The sequence below is a fragment of the Primulina eburnea genome, chromosome 17 (assembly GCF_022965805.1).
Source record: "Primulina eburnea isolate SZY01 chromosome 17, ASM2296580v1, whole genome shotgun sequence".
Classification (NCBI taxonomy): Eukaryota; Viridiplantae; Streptophyta; class Magnoliopsida; order Lamiales; family Gesneriaceae; genus Primulina; species Primulina eburnea.
In genome coordinates, this window is record NC_133117.1 from 14,503,932 (window position 1) to 14,527,556 (window position 23,625).

Consider the following 23,625-nt stretch of genomic DNA (forward strand, 5'->3'; position numbering starts at 1 on the left):
AGTTGCTTTTCAGTACAGCTTTTCACCCGCAGACAGACGGCCAGTCTGAGCGAGTGATTCAGATTTTAGAGGACTTGTTGCGAGCGTGTATGATTGATTTTCAGGGAACTTGGGAGTCTAAGATACCTCTAGTGGAATTTACTTACAACAACAGCTTCCAATCATCAATAGGTATGGCTCCTTACGAGGCCTTATATGGAAGAAAGTGCAGATAACCAGTTCATTGGGACGAGGTCGGAGAAAGAGCAGAACTTGGGCCAGAAATAGTTCAGCAGACTGCAGACGTGATGGTCAAGATTCGTGATAGAATGAAGACCGCCCAAATTCGTCAGAAGAGTTATGCTGATAAGAGGAGGAGAGATCTCGAATTTGCCGTTGGTGATCACGTTTTCGTCAAGATAGCACCTATGAAGGGGGTGATGAGATTCGGGAAAAGATGCAAGTTGAGTCCGAGGTTCATTGGACCGTATGAAATTTTGGACAGAGTTGGGACACTAGCCTATCGTGTTGCCCTTCCGTCAAATCTGGCTGAGGTACACAATGTGTTCCATGTCTCGATGCTGAGGAAATATCTGGCTAATCCTTCGCACATTCTGAGTTATAAGCCGTTGCAGCTGGCTCCAGACTTGTCTTATGAGGAAAAACCAGTCCAAATCCTAGACAGGCAAGAGCGTAGGCTCCGGAACAAGGTGACTAAGCTAGTCAAAGTTTGGTGGCTAAACCAATCAGTGGAAGAGGCCACTTGGGAGTCAGAGGCAGATATGAGACTTCGCTACCCGGAGTTGTTCGGCAAGACTTAATTTCGAGGACGAAATTTTTATAAGTGGGGGAGGAACTGTAGAGCCCAAATTCGTACACGTAAAACCCAAGCATTATCTATTTGTTAAATCAGTTATTTGATTTAAAATGATTTTCTTAGCCATGCATAATTTATTTAAATGTATTATTTTAAATTAGTCATGTTTATTGTGATGCACGTTAAAATGTCTTTCGAGTTTCATGTTTCAGGCGATCATTCGAGGCGGGATTGAGGAAAAGACCGGCGACGATTTTGACAATTTAAAATGTGGTATTTTATTTTTAAGTTGAGTTGGGGGCGTTTTAAATTAATTTATTAAGTTTCAGCAGTTTTAGCCTAAATCATTTAGTTAATAATTTTAAGAGTTTAAAACTTTTAAAATTAGCATTTTGGGTGTGTTACTTTAATTGAGGAGTTTATTTTAAGTTTAAGTAGTGAGGAGTTTTAAGTTTCTAAAATGATTATTTAATTGAAAATTATTTGGAGTTAAAGTAAGGGGATTAGTATTATTTTTTTACCTAATAATTTAATTAAACCACTCTTTAATCCTAAATTGATTGATTAAGCAAAAATCTATTTCCCTAAGTACTAAACTCACGCACACACACTTTTTTCACACACTAATTATCGGCCCCCACACACACACAAACAATTCATTCCTAACTTTTATTTTTTTAGAAGCAAAAACCTAGGGTTCTTCCTATTCTAGTGCAGCCGCCCCTCCTCTGATATTATTCCAGCAATTTTCGTGTGAATTCTTCTAGGATTTTAGCGCCACGGTCATCCCGGATCAACCTCGCTTCCATCTCCGCTTCGGTATCGCTGTTTCGGTAACGTTTAAGATTCAAAAGGCATGTATAATCTCTCCTTTGCTGCGTCGATCATGTCATATTATGCGTTTCATTGTTTTTATGCGTAAAAATTCATGTATGATGTTCGTAGTTTGAGCGGTTAATTGATTGGATCGACTTTGAAGGAAAAGTTTTAGATCTAAATTCCGTTTTTAATATTCTTGTTAAAACTGCGAATTTTTGGTCGAGATTTTGAGAAAACTTTCAACACTAAAAATGGAGAACTTTTTGATACTTTTGATTTGATATAAAATTCAAGTGATTTGGATAAAAATTGAGTGAGTTATGTTGTTTTTTGTGGGACTGCTCAAACTGCGTTTTCAGTCAATTATGATATTGATGCGTTCTTGAAGTTTATTTGTTGCAGGCTTCGTTGGGAATCGACGGGTGATCGTTGCTACATCTAAGTATGTTTAGTGTGGCGTTGGAATGATTTTTGGGTTGTCTTTTCGTGTTGGTAGGCAATTCTATGCATTAAAAGTTATATGATGGGTTTGTTCGTCAATTGTCGTGTTCACGGTTTGTTGCATTTTTTGGGATGCGTAGTCGTATTGGAGTATTTTTAAAGGTTTGATTCAGTGCTATAGTGTCCTAGGAGGTGTCTCGGGTGTCGATTCTTAGTCCAATTGGGTTGGTTGGAAGAAAGAAATGTCATGTTAAGTTTTTCGCGCAGGTTTCGTCATACAGTGGCTAACCGGCCCCCTACACGGACCCTGACACGGGGTCCGTGCCTTTGTTTCCTCCTTAGTGCCAAGAAATCGAGAGTACACGGACCTTGACAGGACCCGGACCCGGGGTCCGTGCCCTTCCTTTTCTTCACGACACATTTTACAGTATGTATACGGACCTGTACACGGACCCAGGCACGGGGTCCGTGCCTTCCCTTTTTCCTTCGCACACATTTTACCGAACCTACCCGGACCCGTACACGGCCCCCGGCACGGGGTCCGTGTACTGCTTATTTTGGGAAAAATATTGATGTATGCTTTGAGGTTTGAGGTCTTGGTTAAGTGTACTGATTTACATGGTCGAGTCATGGGAATTTTAGCATGTCCTAAGTAAGCGATTGAGCTTAGGTATAGGCATGATGATTACGTCTAAGTCATGCAAGTTAAACTTTTGAGCTCATGTTAGCATGTTGCAGCAACGGCCCCAAACGAGATCCAACGAATCCCTCAGTGCCAAGTAAGTATGATGACGTGCAAAAGAAAACATTTTAAAGTTTGAGATATGCTAATTGCTTTGTGACCAAATGTATGAATGTGTTTGGAAGTCGATGAACGTGGCTGAGGACCTCTCCGCCCCGTTAAACTTATGAACGGGTTCAGATCGGGATCGGAAAGCGTTAAACTTATGAACAGGGACCAATCCACCCGTTAAACTTATGAACGGAGATCTTATGTATGCTGCAGTGGATACGTCCCTGTCAGCCCAGTACTGTGGTGTGTCTGATCAGGCCTTATTATGTTATGAGTCACTTACTTTGAAACATGCCTCTACGCAAAATTATGCTATATAAGCTTAAGTTTATGTTACGAGAATGTTTAAGAAAAGCTCATGTTGATGGCACGTCTAAGTTAAGCTCACAATGTTCAAGTTTCAAGCATGTTAAATTCAAGTTCAAGTATGTATGTTCTATTTTTAAAGTTGCATGCGGTTTTCTTATGTAGTACTCGCTATTTCTCAGTTTATACGTGTTGAGTCTTTAGACTCACTAGACTTGATCGATGCAGGTGAGTATGTTGATGAGGAGACAGGAGATGGCGACCAAGGGGCAGACTTGGACTGAGCGGGAGGCTAACCCGAGGACCGCAATGTTTATATTTTTATGCAAATGTTAATTTACTCTGATTTCATGTTTTGAGAGAAACAGTTTGAGCAAACCTTTTGTGAGCAAATTTTATTAAAGTTATTTTGAGCAACCATGTCTTATGTGGGAATTGGTTGAGATATTTTATGGCAAACTTTGAAGGTTATGTTATGTTTAAGAAAATTTTAAATTTTTCCGCAAATTTTGAACGGTAAAAGTACGGTACGCTACAGTAGGTGCGCTGCCTTTCCTACCGCGGGTGCGGTAGACCTTCTGCCCAAACACCGCGGGTGCACTGCATAATGGACCGCGGGTGCACTCTCCTCTGTAGCCAACAATATACTTAGCAACTAAAAATCGAATCGCAACGTCTCTTTTCCTCATAATTTGGCAACGCTCTCAACAAGAAAGTTTCACCTCTACGTCTTATCTAACCACTACAATTGGCCTTATACCAATTGGCTCAACATAAAAATTATCAAGAATTAAATCGTAACGACGCTACAACATAACTACACATCATCTATAATCAACAATACTATAAACCATAAATCGCAACTCTTAACATCAAAACTATACTTAATCAAGGAGTCAATAAACATATTAAATCTTAAACCGTACCGTTCAACAAAATTTGATATTACAATTAGCAAATTATGATCCTGAATAATATCAGCCAATCATAATTTCTAAAAGGTAGTTTCCAATTGCATCTCCGTGAAACCCTCTACGTAAACTTTTGTCTCGCGTTTGATTAGGATCCAATAATTTTACGTCGTTCATCTTTATGTGTCAAGCCTTACCCATCGATGTTCCACCTTAATGGACGGTCGCCATGAGTTCCCTAAATAATATGAGCTAAAATCATGGTAGTTCCACGTAGTTCACATCACCATGTCAATGGATGTCATAGCTTTTCGGTGTCCACGCCCCCCCCCCCCCCCCCCAATAATATGAGCCGAGCCCCGAACAAGGGTTGCGTTCATCGTGCACCCATTGTCGATGGATGACATGAAAATTATAAACACCTTTATAATTCCCTTTTTCGGGCTTGATATTAATTTTCAATAATATTCAAAATAAGGATTTTTTAATTTTGAAAGGTCTCATCATTAATTTGTTTAAAAGCTCGCCATGTTTGATCGTATGTTTGCCGGATTCATGCAACTTTGTTATTATCATAATAATAATGCACATACTCATTATTTATAATATATCATGCAAATATTATAAACAGTAAACTAAACAAGGATGATCAATCGCCCAAAAACTAATGGCTTGTGTGAGCTAAGCACGAGCCTAGGTCCAATCCTAGGGAATGTATGGGATGCAAATTTAACATTTACATAAGCTTCCAATATTTACATGTCTTCGATCTTCATAATCATCAAGGTCATCATTTTCCAATATTGATCTTCCACTATACTAATAATTACAAATAAATATTCATGACAAATAGGGATACATCTCATGAGGTGGGAACGGGCCATAAACCAAGTCCACTTATAAATTGATAATTATTACAATTATTCAATATAAATTAACCTAGCATACATCTAACAAATTGGGCTTGGGCTTTTGATCATCTTTCATGCATAATATCACATATCATACACCATCAATTAATTATCACAATAATTAATTGATCTAATATTATATATCTTAATCCAATCACTAACCGCCACAATAATAAACTAAATCAACAAAGTAAACAAACTCCTTTGTCTAATTTCTAATTAATTTATTTATAACCGAATTTCTTGTAAATCACCATTTACTATAAATAATTAAATTCCAACTTCAATTATTTATTTTATGAGAAAATATGTATACAATTTTGGTAGATTTAAACTTAAGGGTAAAAAAAATCATTTTTCACCAAAAACATGTTGGCCCATTTAAATTTCACAAATTATGTTAGCCATATAATGGCCTAACAACTCAAGGCCCATGACACTTTGATATTCCAAAACACTTTTGGAAACCCTAGTCGTCATCACCATTGCCGGAGCTCCGTTGCCGGATTCCGGCCAACAAATTTATTTTTTTAATTTTTGAAGGGGATTTCAGGCTGCCCTTGCTGCCCAAAATTCCCCATAAAATAGCCTCGATTTTGCTGCGATAAATTATCTCATGCGTTTAGCAATTGTTCCTAATTTAATATCATGTATTTGCTACACAAAATAGTAACCATAGCTCTGATACCACTTGAAAGGGGATGCGCAACAGAAGTTTCAAAAATCATATTTTACAAACAATAAAACCGAGCACCCTACCATAGTGTGTAGCAAATACGAAAAATACAAAATGACATTCATAGGGTGTTTTAGAAATTACCTATCAATTACTAGAATTGATGTATTGGCTCCAACTAAAACTTAGCTCTTGAATGGTTGAACCTCTACAAGCTTTCCTTGCTCTTGGACTCCATTCTTCAAATTAGATCAACCACCAACTAGGAAGATCCCCTATAATTTTGTACTTGAAAAATTAGAGGATTTTTCTTTTAGAAGAGAATGTTTTACTCAAAAATTGAAGAAAAATTGAGAGGAATAGAACAAGAACTTTCGGCCATGGGGTGGGAGAGAAATGAGGTTGGAAGACTTTTATTTGTTCTTGAAAAAGTTAAAAATGCATGTGCATGCCATGCCTTGGATATTGAATAAGTAGCCTCCAACCCTTCACCTCCCATGCATGCAATTCTATTTGGGCTTGTAACAATTACAAAGCCCATAGACTTTAATTTAAATGTCTCAAACATAATTGAGACCAATTATATCTTACTTGATTTTACTCAAGTCCACTAGTTGAATAATTATTTCTATTTGGGCTCTACAAGGCCCAATGTTATTAGTTCAACACTTGAATTAATATAATTATTTTTAGTCTAAGAGGTCCATGTGATTTGGTAATAAACATATCCTTATATGAGCATACCTCAATTGCTATATTCTTACTTATCAACTCCTTGATAATAAGAACGTCAGAACTCAAGTCTAATAGTACCCAACCAATCATGTTAAACGCCTAACAGCATCGCTTACATGATTCCCTAGGTATCAAATGGTAGTGCCAGCAAGAACCATTCAATTATGGTTAGCGTACAGTACGGTCCCTTCATCTCATATATCCTGAAAATTTTGACAACTATTGGTATATCGAGAGGTGTCAAAGAATCGATACTATGTGTCATGTCGTAGTTGCATCAATGGTGTATTCTAAGAAACCTCTTTCTTAATTACCAACATAATCTGATCAGAGATTTCATACTACATGCACATAGAATATCCATACCCGAAGGTAATCGGTGAATTCCCGACTACAATGCATCGACTCCTATATGTTTCGACAAAACACCCAACCTTGCCACATGATGACCCCATGAGAGTCGGTACACAAGTCAAAGTGCAATGCTAGCATATAGAGTCTCAATGTTGTTCTGGGTCATAAGGACTAATTGTGTGCAACCATAAACTAGGACGTTTCTACTCGATAAGTGAGAACCAGTTGGAAAGTCCTTTATGGAGGGTTGTTCAGTGCACTCGACAAGGAGCACCTATCTGCATGCTCGGATATCGCAATATCCTCTACCAATGAAACTCGGTACTCACATCACAGATACTAGTCTCAAACTCTAGCGGCCTATATCCTTCTTAGCTTGCAGGTGAATCGACTAGGAACTGTTTAGAATATACAGTATTCCAAATATGAGTTTCATGATACTCATCATACGAGAATCTCATATTCTTTCTACTATTTGTATATTCAAGGACTTTATCAATGCAACAAGCATGGATATACCGATGAAGATATGCCAAAACAATAATTTCAAATATTATTAAAATAAAGATTGTTTATACATAGAGTTTCAACATGAACCCTAGGCCAACACTTGGCTCGACGGGCACCTACTCTAGCATAGGACTCGTGGTTCAGGCTGGGGAAGAGTCCACGAAAGCTAGGACTCTCCCCAAGCCTTCTCGCTACCAGCTGACGCACAACGGGTTGTGGCTCGGTTTGGGCTGGGCTAGGGGTCCATCAGGGTCCTAGGATGATGGGCAGGGGTCGGGCCAGGGACTGAAGTGGTGGGCTCACTGCTGGCTCGAGCAAACAAGGGATACGCCAGGCATTAGGGGACGCGCAACTTGGTCTTCGGGCAGGAGGCTGGAAAGCGAGTTCAGGGGCTTGGGATGGTCTGGGAATGGTCCAGGGTCGGTTAGGGTCTTGGTTGTTTGTTGGTGGCTCGGCTGGAAGAGCCCTAGGCTAGCTAAGAGTCCTAATACGAAAAGGAGACTCACGCACACACAGACATGCAATTGGGTCAAGTTTCAGAAGGATTTTGAGTGGGCCAGGGCTGATTCTTTTGTGGGCTTGGTCAGGTGGGTTACTAGATGGGTTGGCTCGGGTTTGGCTCAGGGTGGCTTGGGCGTGGCGAGAGTAAAATGAGAGATGGCTCGGTGTGTCCTTATATGTGTCAATTTCGAATTTAATTAGACAAAAATTACAACCATGGGTCCACAAGTTTGGTTCATGGCTCACAAGGGTAGGATAAATAATAAAAATATTATTTTTAATATTTTGGATCAAAATATTGAGTTTTCGATTTATCCAGGATTTAATCGCCTCACGAAACGTAAATTAAAGAATTAATTGAAAAGCCGAGTTTAAGCTTTATAAAATTATGAAAAATTATATTTAAGCCTAAATAATTATTTAGAATAATCTCATGTCATTAAAAGTGAGAGAAAGATAAATTCGAGAATTTTTACGTCGAGAGGTAAAATGATAATTTTACACTTAGGAAAATACGTAAACGTTTGGCAGCGTCCTGAAGGATCATAACTCATGTTAATGATATTTTATGATTTATTACGATGATTTTGATGATAATATTTTATTTTATGATTTTTGGAAAAGCTTACAATTTAAACTGTTTAAAATGCATTTTTGGGTAAGGTATATGCTATTTTATGATTTTTAAAGAAAAAGAAAAATATTTTGAGGGATGTGAATTGACTGTGACATATGATATATGATTTTTGGGGGATCAGTTTATGTTGAGGACGGTGAACTTACAATTTTATGGGGATGTCGTGAGGGGAAAAGGCCTAGAGGGAACCCATTTACGGGAAAAGGCCCCCGAGGGAACCCATTTATAGGAAAAATTTCAAGAGAGAACATGTTTATGGGAAAAGGTCCCCGAGGGAACCCCGACGATCGTATTTTCATGGTGGAGCCTAGTGCACACCCCATGGGCCTTGTGGAGCTGAGGACTGATCAGTCGACCGAAGATAGAAGCTAGTCACTTTCAATGATCAAACTTCTCCCAAAATGATATATGATTAAAAGCTTTATGTTTAAAATGATTTTTTTGATTTATGATGGTGATTAAAAAGAAATTTTAAAATGATTTATTTATGCTTAAAGTTATTTTAAATGATTTTATTATGCTTAAATGATTTTTAAATGGTTTATTTATGTTCAAAATATTATTTTAAATAAAAATATGATTTTTAAATGCATGAGCTTGTATATGAATTATTTGTTATCTATGATTAGAACATGCTGAGTCATTAGACACATAGGTTTGTATGATGTATGATTTCATGATTTATGGGAGGTGCTGACGCTTGAGTGGGTCGAGTGCAGCAGTACACACTCGGGGGCCTTTATGTTTCCGCACTAGTTAGATAGAATTATTATTTAAAGATTTATGTTAATGATTTTTGTTAGAGATATTTATTATGCTTTATTTTATGGTTTGTGGATAATTTATGATTTATTTTATGCACGAGAGATTTTAAATTCTTAAATTATTATGATTGTTAGAAATGTTAAGTTATTTTACTTAGTTAGGATTTCGAGTTTATGATTAGTAAAAAAAAAAGGACTGGTAGTTTCACCTAGCTCTGCTAGGAAACTCCCTAGCCCTAGTACAACACCCTAGCCAAGCCCCAATTAGCCCTGGCCGAGCCCCAAGTGCCCATGCAAAACTAGCCGAACCCATGACTCAAGAAAAACCCATGAACCCTTGGCTTCTCTCTTCCCTTCTATCTCTCGGTTCCAGCCTTGTTTTCCTTTAATTTGTTCATGTTCCATTCATAATTCATCTTACGTTGTCAGCTTAACCCTCGAGAAGCATAACGTTTCAAAACCATGTATTAAATCGTTGAAACTTTGAAAATATTTGACAAAACATTTAGCGATTAAAGCTCCAATATTTTCATGCAAACATACATAAAACATGCATATAATAGTTTTAATGATGCGTCAAAAAGGTTTAGTAAACGTGCCTTTGCGTTTATAACGCTCGAATATTCAATCGTCGGTGAGGGTGGGAAGTTGGACGACTGGATGACGAAGATCCCTAACTTCTCTTCCTTGTAAAATTTGAAATTTGTGTGTGTATTGAGTGTGTTTTTTGGCTGATACAAGGCTGATTATGGTGTTTTCAAAGCATAGGTAACATATTTATAGATTTAAATGCAAGTTAATGGGCTTTAGTTTTGGGCCTCCAAATATAAGAGGAATTGGGCCTACTCGATTTAATTAAATTGGACCTAATAACTCTTATTTAATCGAAACATAAAATTTTATAAAGTTAGTTTCTCAAAATAATATTTTTTATCTTTTAAAACTCCTTGTTTTCCCAAAACCGGCTTCCAAGGAAAAATCGAGCTCGACTCTTAATAATTCGAACTCTAACATTTTTAGAAAAATTAAATCATTTTTAATCATATTAGGATGCTTCGAAATTATTTAATGAAAAATAAATATTCTTGTCTTGGTCGTCCCTGGTATCCTTTCCCCTACCTATTATCGTATATTCTATTTTATGAAATAATGTCATATAATCATTTAATCATCCAATCATACATTTAATCATATAATAAATATCATGCAAGCATTTAAAATCAATTAAATAAAACAATTAAGCAATTAAAATAGTTTGCATGCATGTGGTTTACGTAGGTTGGTTTTTGGGACGTTACATGGCGTTTTTTGATCGTTTCGTACATGGTTTGTCATAGGCTTGTTTTTTGAAGGTTCGTCTAGTTTTGTTTCTTTTTCTTTGTGATTCTTTAGTACTAAATTTCGTAGTTTAGGGATGAAGGTCGTGTTGCTTGAATCAAATATCGGTACACAACAACGATCCTTGTTCGTTATTGAATTGAGGGTGCTATTCCAATTTAATCGTGTTTTCCTTTCTTCGTGCGAGGATATTTGGTATCCGGGGTTTGGCTCATTGAATTCAATTAAGTATCTCGTTTTAAAATTTTCTGATCTGTAATTATCATTTCGTTTGTTTTTTAGATCTGCGTAATTCAATCGTTCTTCGTCTTTTCGTAAATCTGTGATTCCCGAAATTTTGTGTTATTTCTTTTTTGTGGGGATATTCGAGTGCACAAATCCATCTTTTGCAAGAGCAAAAAAATTTTCAAAAAATCCAAAAATTTTCTACAAATTTGTTTTGGTATTTTGTTACATTCTTTTTTGTGAGTCATATACAAGTACCTCTCACAGTCAAAAAAAATTCAAATTCTTTTCAACGTAGTCCAAGTAAGTCGATCACAATTGTTCACGAGTTGAATTTGATTGTTTGATATACACTAATACAAAGCTTTGAGCACCTTTGAGTGAAATCACGAATTCGAGTGAAAATACTTGAGTGTGGGTAAATTTTCTTTCGAGTGACCGGTGAGTATTTGTAGTGAGAAAAAAAAAAGACAGGAGAGACGAGCAGATTTTCTTTGGAGTGACCGTGAGCATTCGAGTGAGGAATATCTTTTATTTATACTAATGTTTTCTTGCAGGTACAATGTCTGAAAGAAAAATTGAGAAGGAGGTAGGAGATAGTTCGAACCAAGGGTTGTCTAAGGTACAAATAGAGGCGTTGTTCGGTCATTTCAGTAGGATGATGAGGGCAGAGTTGGAGCAATTACATGAGCTGTTGGATAGGCTTGAAGTTAGTACTAGTGGAAATAAATCTAAGCCTAAAGATTAAGGCAGAGGATAAGAAGATGAGGATTATGATTTGTGAGGAGTCGAGGAGAGCCAAAATGAAAATTGGGGTAGGAACGGACGAGACATAGGGTTTGGTAGAGGAAGAAGAGAAGTCGTACGGGGTAGATACGATGATGAGAATAGTGAAGATGGTAACATGGGTAGTATTAAGATGAAGATTCCTTTGTTCCATGGGAAATCTGACCCAGAGGCATATTTATAGTGGGAGAAGAGGGTAAAGCTTGTGTTTTAATGTCACCACTACTCCGAACAAAAAAATGTTAGGTTGGCGGTGGTTGAATTTCTAGACTACACTCTTATTTTGTGGGATTAACTAGTGACCACTAGGAGTAGATATAATGAGAGACCCATTGAAACTTGGGACGGGATGAAGAGGGTCATGAGGAAGAGGTTTGTGCCCAATCACTACTATAGAGAGATGTTTAAGTGGTTACATTCTTTGAAACAAGGGGTAAAGAGTGTCAAGGACTACTATAAAGAGTTGGAAGTAGTCATGATTAGAGCAAATATAGAGGAGGATAGTGAGGTGACGATGGCACGTTTATTTTGTGGTTTGAACAAGGAGATTCAAGATCAAGTGGAGCTTAGGTACTACTTGGATCTAGACGAGATGGTGCAAATGGTCATAAAGGTGGAACAAAAAATCAAGAAGAGAGGAGATGGCCGCACCACCCAAGTGGGGAGTGCATCAACGTCTTGGCAGTCCAACATTAGACGTGAAAGAGGCACGGTGGTGGTCAAGCCCAAAGCGGAAGTTAAGCAAAAAACACCTAAACAAGGAGTGGAAGGTAAATATGAAACTCCTATTAATCGTTCCAGAGATATCAAGTGTTGTAGGTGTGAAGGATGGGGTTCCGGACGCTAATTCATTTCTTAATCATTTTTTGGAATAATTGGATCAATTAAATAAAATGGGTCTAATTTTTTTTTTAAATACAGATGCTGAACATATTTAATCTGTAATGCCCGAGATTTTTATCCTGTTAATTCGAGATTATTAATGTATGAATTGATGTGATTATGAAAGGGCCACCCGAGACACGAATTAAGATTGTATGTGCGAGGACCGAAGGTCTCGCGCATATGCGCGGCACCCATGCGCGCATATGCGCGAGACAGGCAGAGGACCTCCCGCATATGCGCGGAAGTGGTGCGCGCATATGCGCGAGTTGCCGAGACTACACGCGCCGAGACAGAATGTGCAGTGCTCAAATTCAATACACGTATAACCCATTTATTTATTTACTTATTAAAGCATTTATTTAATTTTAACGAGTCATAGTAGTGCATGATTTATTTAAATGCATTATTTTAAATTAATTATGTTTATGTGATGTACGTTAAAATGTTTTTCAAGTTTAATGTTTCAGACGATTACTCGAGGCAGGATCGAGGAAAAACCGGTGACGATTTTGGCAATTTAAAATGCGGTATTTTATTTTTAAGTTAAGGATGGGGTATTTTAAATAATTTATTAAGTTTTGGTATTTTAAAAGCCTAATTTATTTATTTAGTGATTTAAGAGTTTGAAACTTTTAAAAAAATTAGCATTTTGTGTGTTTTAATTTAAATTAAGAGATTTTGTTAAAGTTAGAGGTGGATTAACATTTTTATTATTTGTTAATTACTAATTAAGCAATTTATTTTCCTAATTAACATCCCTAATCCCCTCCCCACTACCCAAACACACGCACACACATACTCACACGACACAAACACACACACACACACATACTTTCAGATTTTTATTATTTGAGAGTAGAGAAAAGTTAGGGTTCTTATCCCTAGTAGCAGCCGCCCCTCCCTCTTCAAGAGTTTCAAGGATTTTCGTCCCTTTTTCTTCAAGGAATTTAGTGCCACGTTCGTCCCGGATCGTCTTTCGCATCCTTCCCACGTCGGTGTCGTCATATCGGTATTTTTAATCATCAAAAGGCACGTATAATCTTTCTTTTGCTGCATCGATCATGTCATATTATGTGTTGCGTTGTTTTATGCATAAAATTTATGTGTGACGTTCGTCGTTTGAGCGGAAAATGGTTTGGATCAGTTTTGAAATAATTTTTGATCTGAAAACTCATTTTTGCTGTCATTTTTAAAACTGTGATTTTTCGGTCGTGATTCTGAGAAAACTTTCAACATGAAAATTATAGAACCATTCGATACCTTCGATTTGACAGTAAATTAGAAATTTTGAATGAAAATTGAGTAAGTTATGGCGTTTTTCGAGGGACTGCTCAAACTACGTTTTTCAGAAAATTATGTATTGATGTGTTTTTGAGATTATATTGTTGCAGGCTTCGTTGGGGATTGACGGGTGATCGTTGCTGCGTCTAAGTATGATTTAGTATGATGTTGGGTGGGTATTTTGTATGCTGGTTAGTGTCGATAGGCACTTGAATTCATTAGAAGTCGTAAGAAACGATTTTGATGTCAATTGCCACGTTTTTGAATTGTATGTGTCGTAAGGTGAACGTCGTTGCTTTGGGTGTTTGTACGCATATGGTTTGATGTTATGGCATGCTAGGATGGATCTCGGGGTGTGAGGGCCCGTGCTCCTGATTAGTTTTTAATTATCAAACAACATGATTTTTTAGCGTAAACAGCGAAAACGAGTAAAAAATTTCCATTTTTTGGGCCTATAGAAATTTCGGCATAACATCCCCGTAGTAAATAGAACATACAAAAAATTTCAAAACAACACAACAAAACATTTATACTCGAAAATAGAGTCCGTTAAAACAAACAGAATACCAATCGCACACAGAGCCATCCAGGCTCGATCACACCATATAGGATCTAACACTCAAAATACAACCATACAAATACACGAGGCATCACATCGGCAAATGACTCAATATATATTATAAATATCTAGGGACTCCAAACTCAAAGAGACTCACTGGGCTCCACTGGTAGATGCTCCGCCAGTTGCATCAGAACAACCTGTATAACCTGCTATAGAATCACAAAACAAACCATAGCAGCCCCGAGGGACAGGGGTCAAACCCCAGTACGAAGATCATATAAATTACAGCATAAATAAATGACATGTAATAAAATCAATGCAATGCAATGCATGTAGGGTACCAATAATCTTGTGTATCAAACTGGATCCAAAGAAACGATAGCAACAATTGTGGCCACATGTGCCAGGGGTGTGACGTGTCAAATACACCCTCGGCCCTGCACATCAGCGTCAGGGGTGTCAGTCTGCAGAACTGCTCGGCCCTTGCGCTAGTCATCAGAGGTGTGACGCTTAAACGCCCTCGGCTTGATGTCTAAATAACTCATCCAAGAGTATACAGAGATCTCGGAAACAACGGAGTCATGGCTAGATATGAATGCGTGCTCAACAATGCATATAAATTCACATATTATTCCAATATATTTAAAAACTCACATTTATTTTTTTTTAAAAATGAGGAAGAATCCTAAAATACACCCAAACAGCACAAAGAGCACACAAACACATAGTTTTCTTACAATCACATCAATTTAATTACACGTCGTTATAGACGTGGTAAAGAATCGCTCAATCTGTACCTTAACCTTCAAATTAAATTAACACAATAGTTTATAAACTCTTCGGTGCTCCCTGGCTAATAAAACCTGTGGCAAATAATTAGTTACCATCAAATAAATATTCAACTCTTAGCCAAAAACAATTTACTGATTCCAGCTTGGACCTAAGCTCGGTTGTAAGGTCATAACGCAACCAAACCTTAACCAAAACATGCTTAACATACATGGCTTGAATCCAAACTCAAAATGACATATTTCATCAGAAGACATCAAAATGAAATTCAATCATCTTCACACTGAGAAACGCCCAAAACCAGCAACCATGAGATGCAAGGTCTGTGACAGATTTAGTTTCGACACTTAGGAGTATAAAATTCATATCTAACTCATCATTGACTCAAATCAATATCCGCCAATTGGTGATGAAAGACAACTCAAATATCTAATTTTTCCTAGAAGAAACCATTTCCATAATCCTAATAGAATAATCCCAGAATTAACAAGAAGGCGCTACTACATGCACACTTTGCGGACAGAAGCCTATATTGAGCAGTTTCGGCAAAATCAGCATAACGACCTCAATTCTTAATGGAATTTAACGAATCTTATATCAATACGAAGACAACGCATAGCTGTACAACTCTATTTGGGATCACAAGTCCAATATCCGAGATAAAAAAATGTTATAAAATCGAATTACAGAAGCTACTCTGCACAGCTCCAACACAGACTTCCATTTTGACACAGTTTGGTAAAGAAAAATCATATCAAATCCGTTTTTAATTGGAATTCCATTTCGTCAGCGGCTACAGAAAGCTTAGACATAGAGCTATAAGTTCTATTCGAACAAAAATTCAAGAATCTTAGTGCACAACACACCAAAAACCCAAAAATAGAAACCCAAAAACCTGCAACTCGAAAAAACAGAAACCAACTTCTTCCATGGACAAACTTTAAAACCTAGGCTTAGGGATTACCTTCAAAAGCTTCCTTTGAACTAAAATAGAGTTAGAATCGACCTCTTCACACTCTAAAGAACCAAGAAAAATGACAAGCAAGAGGCTGGAAAATTAACGAAGCAACATCTCGGTAGCTAGAGGAGATGCAAAAGAGAAGGAAATGGATGTTTGTACAAGAAACGAGAGATTTAAAGGAAGAAATGGATTGGGCTTGGGGCAAATGGGCTTCCTATAACACATATACACATATATGCATGAATCCAATTATTTAGCCCAATCGCTAGAATATGACTCGGTCCAAATATTTACAACTCCCGTGTGCTATTAAACATCGATATGTATTTTAATATCGTCTATAATTCCGATATTTTCTAATACATATTTTTAACACACAAGTATAATTATTTGGCTTAATTATTTTAATTTAGCACTTTAAAATAATTATTTCTAATTCTTGCCAAATACTGAATAATTAAATTTGGGTTCTCACATTCTCCCCCCCTAATAAAAGATTTCGTCCTCGAAATCTATCGTACACAACACTTATACACAAAGTGGTTAAAACATTTTACACTGATTATACTTAGGAAAATCTGAGTACATGGTGTTATTCATCATATTTTCAAACAAGTGAGGCCACTCTTGATGCATTCGAGCCTCTAACTCCCATGTAGCTTCTTCTATACCATGTCTACTCCACTGCACCAAAACCAAAGGAATAGTCTTGTTCCTGAGTTGTTTCTCTTTGCAATCAAGAATTTGAACTGGATGCTCAATATAACTTAGGGAACTATCTAACTCCACATCCTCGGTACTCAAAACATGAGATGGATCTAGCTCTTAGTTCCGCAACATAGATACATGAAACACATCGTATATCACAGACAAACTCTGCGGCAAGTCCAAACGATAAGCCAAAGTGCCAATCCTCTCAACAATCACATATGGATTTATATAACGTGGAGCTAACTTCCTTTTACGTCCAAATCTCATAGTACCACGAAATGGTGATACTTTCAATAAAACATAATCGCCAACCCGGAACTATAAAGGCCGACGCCTTTTATTAGCATAACTTGCTTGACGATCCTGGACTGCTTTCATTCTCTTTCTGATCAATTCAACTTTATCTTTCATTTTTTGTACAAACTCTGGTTTAGACATCTGTTGTTCTCCTATATCTTCCCAAAAAATCGGAAATCTGCTCTTTCTACCATATAAAGCTTCAAATGGTGCCATACCGATCGTTGTCTGTAAACTATTGTTGTAAGAGAATTCGACCAGAGACAATGATTCTTGCCAACCACCCCTGAAATCCATTACAACTGCTCATAACATATCCTCTAGAGTCTAGATGGTTCTTTCTGATTGACCATCTGTTTGGGGATGATAAGCAGTGCTCATGGCCAACTTTGAACCCAAAGCTGATTGCAAACTACTCCAAAATTTTGAAGTAAACCTTGGATCGCGGTCTGATACTATGGTTGTTGGCACACCATGCAATCTCACCACATGATCAATGTACAATTTCGCCATTTTCTTGTAAGTACAAGTACGGTCATATGGAATAAAATGAGCTTATTTAGACAATCTATCAACAATCAACCAAATTGCATCACAACCACGATTAGAACGAGGTAGGTGTGTCACGAAATCCATAGCAATGTGCTCCCAATTCCACTGTGGTACTTCAAGACTATTTAGCATACCGCCAGGCCTCATTCGTTCAGCTTTAACCTGTTTGCAAGTTAAACATTTAGCCACGAAATCAGAAATTTCCTTCTTCATACCTTCCCACCAATAATGAGCTCTCAAGGTATGATACATCTTTCGATTTCCTGGATAAATTCTATGTCGACTACAATGTCCTTCACGTAGTATAGCTTCTTTTAGATCTGTCAAATTAGGAACCACAAGTCTCCCTTTAAAGCGCAAACTACCATCTGAGGCAACGATGAACTTATCTGACTGATCTGTTTGAGCCAATTCTTTCAATCTATGAATATGCGGATTAGTTCTCTGTGCTGTTTTAATGCTTGATATTATATGTGGCTCGACTTTGATAGATGAAACTACAAAGTAATCTCCACTTTTTTGATAATTCCATCCGGAAGTTCCCAAGTGCTCGTGGACTTTAAAAATATTCAGAAATGTCACTATAGCGTTTTTAACCTTCCTGCTAAGTGCATCTGCAACTAGATTCATTCTTCCTGGTTGATATTGAATCTCACAGTCAAAGTCTTTAAGCAACTCCATCCATCGGCGTTGTCTCATATTCAAGTCGGACTGTGTGAAAAGATATTTAATGCTCTTGTGATCAGAATAAATTACAAATTGTTCACCGTAAAGATAATGACGCCATATTTTTAACTCAAACACAATGGCAGCCAATTCTAAATCATGAACTGGATATCGAGTCTCATGTGGCTTAAACTGTCGAGATGCATATGCAATAACTCGCCCATTTTGCATTAAAACACATCTCAGTCCATTCAGAGAAGCATCTGTACACACAAAAAAATCCTCCTAAGCCTTAAGGTAAAGCTAACACTGGAGCTGTTGTCAACGTTTCCTTCAAAGTTTGAAAACTTGATTCACATTCTGCAGTCCACACAAAACGTCGAACTTTTTGTGTTAATTGGGTCATAGGCCTTGCAATAGCGGAAAATCTTTCAATAAAACGCCTATAATACCCTGCTAATCCCAAAAAACTGCGAATCTCAGAAAAATTTGTTGGTGTTGGCCTATTAATAACAGCTTTGACTTTATTGGGATCCACAGAAACTCCCTGAGCGAATATAACATGACCCAGAAATACTACTCTGTCCAACCAAAATTCACACTTAGAAAATTTAGCATATAATTTTATTGCTCTGAGTGTTTGGAGTACTAGTCTCAATTGTTCTCGATGCTCCTTCTTTGTTTTTGAAGAAATCAAAATGTCATCGATAAAGACAATAACGAATTTGTCTAAAAATTCTCGAAAAACACGATTCATCAAATCCATGAAAACTGCTGGAGCATTAGTCAATTCGAAAGGCATGACTAAGAATTCATAATGCCCATAACGTGTCTGAAATGCAGTTTTAGGAACATCTTCCTCTCTAATTCTAAGCTGATGATATCCAGAACAAAGATCGATCTTGGAATACACGGATGTACCCTGCAACTGATCAAAAAAATCATCGATACGTGGGAGAGGATATTTATTTTTCACTGTAGCTTTATTCAACTGCCGATAATCAATAAACATCCTCATCGTCCCGTCTTTCTTCTTTACAAACAATACCGGAGCTCCCCAAGGTGACATACTTGGTCTAATATAACCTTTCTCTAGTAAGTCTCGTAATTGTTCCTTGAGTTCTTTCAACTCTGCTGGAGCCAAACGATACGATGCTCTAGAAATAGGGTTCGTCCCTGACATTAACTCAATGCTGAAATCTATTTCCCTTTGAGGCGGAAAGCCAGGAATTTCATCAGGAAATACATCAGGAAAATCCTTTACCACAGGAATATCTGAAACTTTCAACATTTCTTCTTGTGTGACATCAACTGCATAAATCATGAATCCTTCATTCCCTACCGATAGCAGTCTAAACATTTCCATTGCTGAAACTAATGGAATGCGTGACTGAGAATCATTACCATAAAAGTTCCACTTATGGCCATAATAAGGTCTAAATCTGACAACTCCATGGAAACAATCAACGGTGGCTTGATAATTCGTGAAAGTATCCATTCCCAAAATATAGTCGAAGTCAGACATAAACAATTTGATTAGATTAGTTATCATAAGGTTATCATCAAACCTAATCACACAATTCAGAACTATCTCTCGAGACATCAAATACACACCAGCAGGGGTTGACACAGACACCGTATCCATCAACAAGGTAGTAGCTATCTCATGCTCATCGATAAATGCAGCAGACAAGAATGAATGCGATGCTCCCGTGTCTATCAATATACGTGCATGACTATCAAAAGTAAAACATATACCTGCAATGACCCCTCTGGGCGTCTCATGAGCATGGTCCTGAGTCAACGCATGTACCCTAGCCTGTTGAGGTCCTGGAAAGTACTGCTGAGCAGATCCTCTCGGCTGTTGGTAGCTAGGCTGTGGAGTAGATGGTCTAGGCACTGAGGCTCGCGAAAACTGGCTAAACTGCGAGGGTTGATACTGTTGTCTTCCCGGATTAGGACAAACTCTCGCATAATGTTTCGGTAATCCACATGTATGACAGTCTCCCTGAACTCCTGTGCACTGGGTAGTAAGATGCCTACCTCCACATTTTCCACAAGAATCTCGAACATAACCACTAGATCTTCCGCCACGAGAATTGTCTGAACTAGATGAACTACTGTAAGACTTCTTCTTAAATTGATTTCCTCTAGCCATGAATTTATGCTGCTTCGGTGGCTGGTTTGACCGTGGAGGCTGATAAGGAGGAATTCCCACTAGCATCTGAATGCTACTCCCGGACCCTTGGGAAGTAAAAGATGGAACTTGTTGTGATTCTCCCCAAAGCAAACTAGCCTCAATATTCTTTGCCTTCTCTACTGCTTCAGCATAGGTAGTTGGTGCTCCAGTCATAACCAAAGTATGTATTGTCCGGTTCAGTCCTTGCATAAAACTCGACAGCTTGGATCGATCACTATTTGATACATGGGGTACGTAAGCTAGAAGAGCAGAAAATTGAGAGGCATACTCTCCCACTGGCATATTTCCCTGAATCAACTGATTGAACTCGGCTTCCTTAGCAGAATAATAAGATGGAGGCGAGTATTCTTGAATAAAATGAGTACGGAATACCTCCCATGAAATAATCTGACCAGATTCTCGGATTGCTTCCTCTATGGCTTCCCACCACAGTTGTGCTCGATCTTTTAGTTGGTAAACAGCCAACTTGAGTCTCAGCTCTGGAGTGTACTCCACCAAATTAAATAAATAATTCATACTCTTCAGCCACGCAGTTGCCTTTTCTCCACCTTCATTTCCAAAGAATTTTGGAGGACGCATATCTTGGAATTTATCAATTACTAACTCCATTTCTCTCGTTCTTTGGGTCAGCTGCTGAACTTCACGATCAACTTCCCAATTTCTCGCAACATGCCTTTCTGGACGAATTGGTGGTCCTGCTCCACCTCTACCTCTATATTCACATTTTGATTTGCCCTTTCTCTAGAGCGACCATGTCTACCTCTGCCAATACCCTCAGCATTACCTATGTTCTGAGCTTCGGACTCTTGGATAACTTCTTTCCCTTTTCTGCCTCTTCCTCCCTGTGCCATTCTACAAGACACAAGGAATATACACTAGCAGAAAAAAAATTAATAGTAAACACTGAAGTGTTCAAGGAAAAATTAGAGCTTAGTCCACTAGGTACAAATAAACGAAGCGTCAAACTTACTTCACTACCAGCTCTATCTTAGCTAAGTTCAATAATCATAGCATGCAAATCAAATAAAGAGCAAGTAGTAAATCAAATACACAATTTATTTATTTGTGTCTAAACTCGAGTGTCCTATACTCGAATTCGAGCATACCCCAGTTACGCTATGATACCAACTGTGAGGGCCGGTGCTCCTGATTAGTTTTTAATTATCAAACAACAGGATTTATTAGCGTAAACAGCGAAAACGAGTAAAAATTTTCCATTTTTTTGGGCATACAGAAATTTCGGCATGACCTACCCGTAAATAGGACATACAAAAAATTTCAAAACAACACAACAAAACATTTATACTCGAAAATAGATTCCGTTAAAACAAACAGAATATCAATCGCACACAAAGCCAACCAGGCTCGATCACACCAAATAGGATCCAACACTCAAAATACAAACATACAAATACACGAGGCATCACATCGGCAAATGACTCAATATATATTATAAATATCTAGGGACTCCAAACTCAAAGAGACTCACTGGGCTCCACTGGCAGATGCTCCGCCAGTTGCATCAGAACCACCTGTATAACCTGTTATAGAATCACAAAACAAACCATAGCAGCCCCGAGGGACAGGGGTCAAACCCCAGTACGAAGATCATATAAATTACAGCATAAATAAATGACATGTAATAAAATCAATTCAATGCAATGCATGTAGGGTACAAATAATCTTGTGTATCAAACTGGATCCAAAGAAACGATAGCAACAATTGTGGCCACATGTGCCAGGGGTGTGACGTGTCAAATACGCCCTCGGCCCTGCACATCTGTGTCAGGGGTGTCAGTCTGCAGAACTGCTCGGCCCTTCCGCTAGTCATCAGAGGTGTGACGCTTAAACGCCCTCGGCTAGATGTCTAAATAACTCATCCAAGAGTATACAGAGATCTCGGAAACAACGGAGTCATGGCTCGATATGAATGCGTGCTCAACAATGCATATAAATTCACATATTATTCCAATATATTTAAAAACTCACATTTATTTTTTTTTAAAATGAGGAAGAATCCTAAAATACACCCAAACAGCACAAAAAGCACATAAACACATAGTTTTCTTACAATCACATCAATTTAATTACACGTCGTTATAGACGCTGTAAAGAATCGATCAATCCGTACCTTAACCTTCAAATTAAATTACCACAATAGTTTATAAACTCTTCGGTGCTACTAAAACCTGTGGCAAATAATTAATTACCATCAAATAAATATTCAACTCTTGGACAAATTAAATTACCACAATAATTTATATTACGAAGATCATATAAATTGCAGCATAAATAAATGACATGTAATAAAATCAATGCAATGCAATGCATGTAGGGTACAAATAATCTTGTGTATCAAACTGGATCCAAAGAAACGATAGCAATAATTGTGGCCACATGTGCCAGGGGTGTGACGTGTCAAATACGCCCTCGGCCCTGCACATCTGTGTCAGGGGTGTCAGTCTGCAGAACTGCTCGGCCCTTCCGCTAGTCATCAGAGGTGTGACGCTTAAACGCCCTCGGCTAAATGTCTAAATAACTCATCCAAGAGTATACAGAGATCTCGGAAACAACGGAGTCATGGCTCGATATGAATGCGTGCTCAACAATGCATATAAATTCACATATTATTCCAATATATTTAAAAACTCACATTTATTTTTTTTTAAAATGAGGAAGAATCCTAAAATACACCCAAACAGCACAAAAAGCACATAAACACATAGTTTTCTTACAATCACATCAATTTAATTACACGTCGTTATAGACGCTGTAAAGAATCGATCAATCCGTACCTTAACCTTCAAATTAAATTACCACAATAGTTTATAAACTCTTCGGTGCTACTAAAACCTGTGGCAAATAATTAATTACCATCAAATAAATATTCAACTCTTGGACAAAAACAATTTACTGATTCCAGCTTGGACCTAAGCTCGGTTGTAAGGTCATAACGCAACCAAAACTTAACCAAAACATACTTAACATACATGGCTGGAATCCTAACTCAAAATGCCATATTTCATCAGAAGACATCAAAATGAAATTCAATTATCTTCACACTGAAAAACGCCCAAAACCAGCAACCATGAGATGCAAGGTTTGTGACAGATTTAGTTTCGACCCTTACAATATGTTTGGTAAGCTTGATTAAGTGGGTTTGATTAATTTTTTCCAGCCCTATCACACGTTTGGTTGAGTTTTAAATAAGCCCACCC

The 23,625-nt window shown here is 37.7% G+C and overlaps 1 protein-coding gene across 1 annotated transcript; it reads right to left on the minus strand.

The window, feature by feature from the left end:
- Positions 1-18,499: 18,499 nt before the first annotated feature.
- LOC140817892 (uncharacterized) lies at positions 18,500-21,016 on the minus strand. The gene is made up of 2 exons (XM_073177686.1): positions 19,256-21,016; positions 18,500-18,754 (listed from the first exon to the last, which is right to left on the minus strand). The coding sequence occupies exons 1-2, from the start codon at positions 21,014-21,016 to the stop codon at positions 18,500-18,502; spliced, it is 2,016 nt and encodes a 671-aa protein (XP_073033787.1).
- Between the last annotated feature and the right edge of the window lie 2,609 nt (positions 21,017-23,625).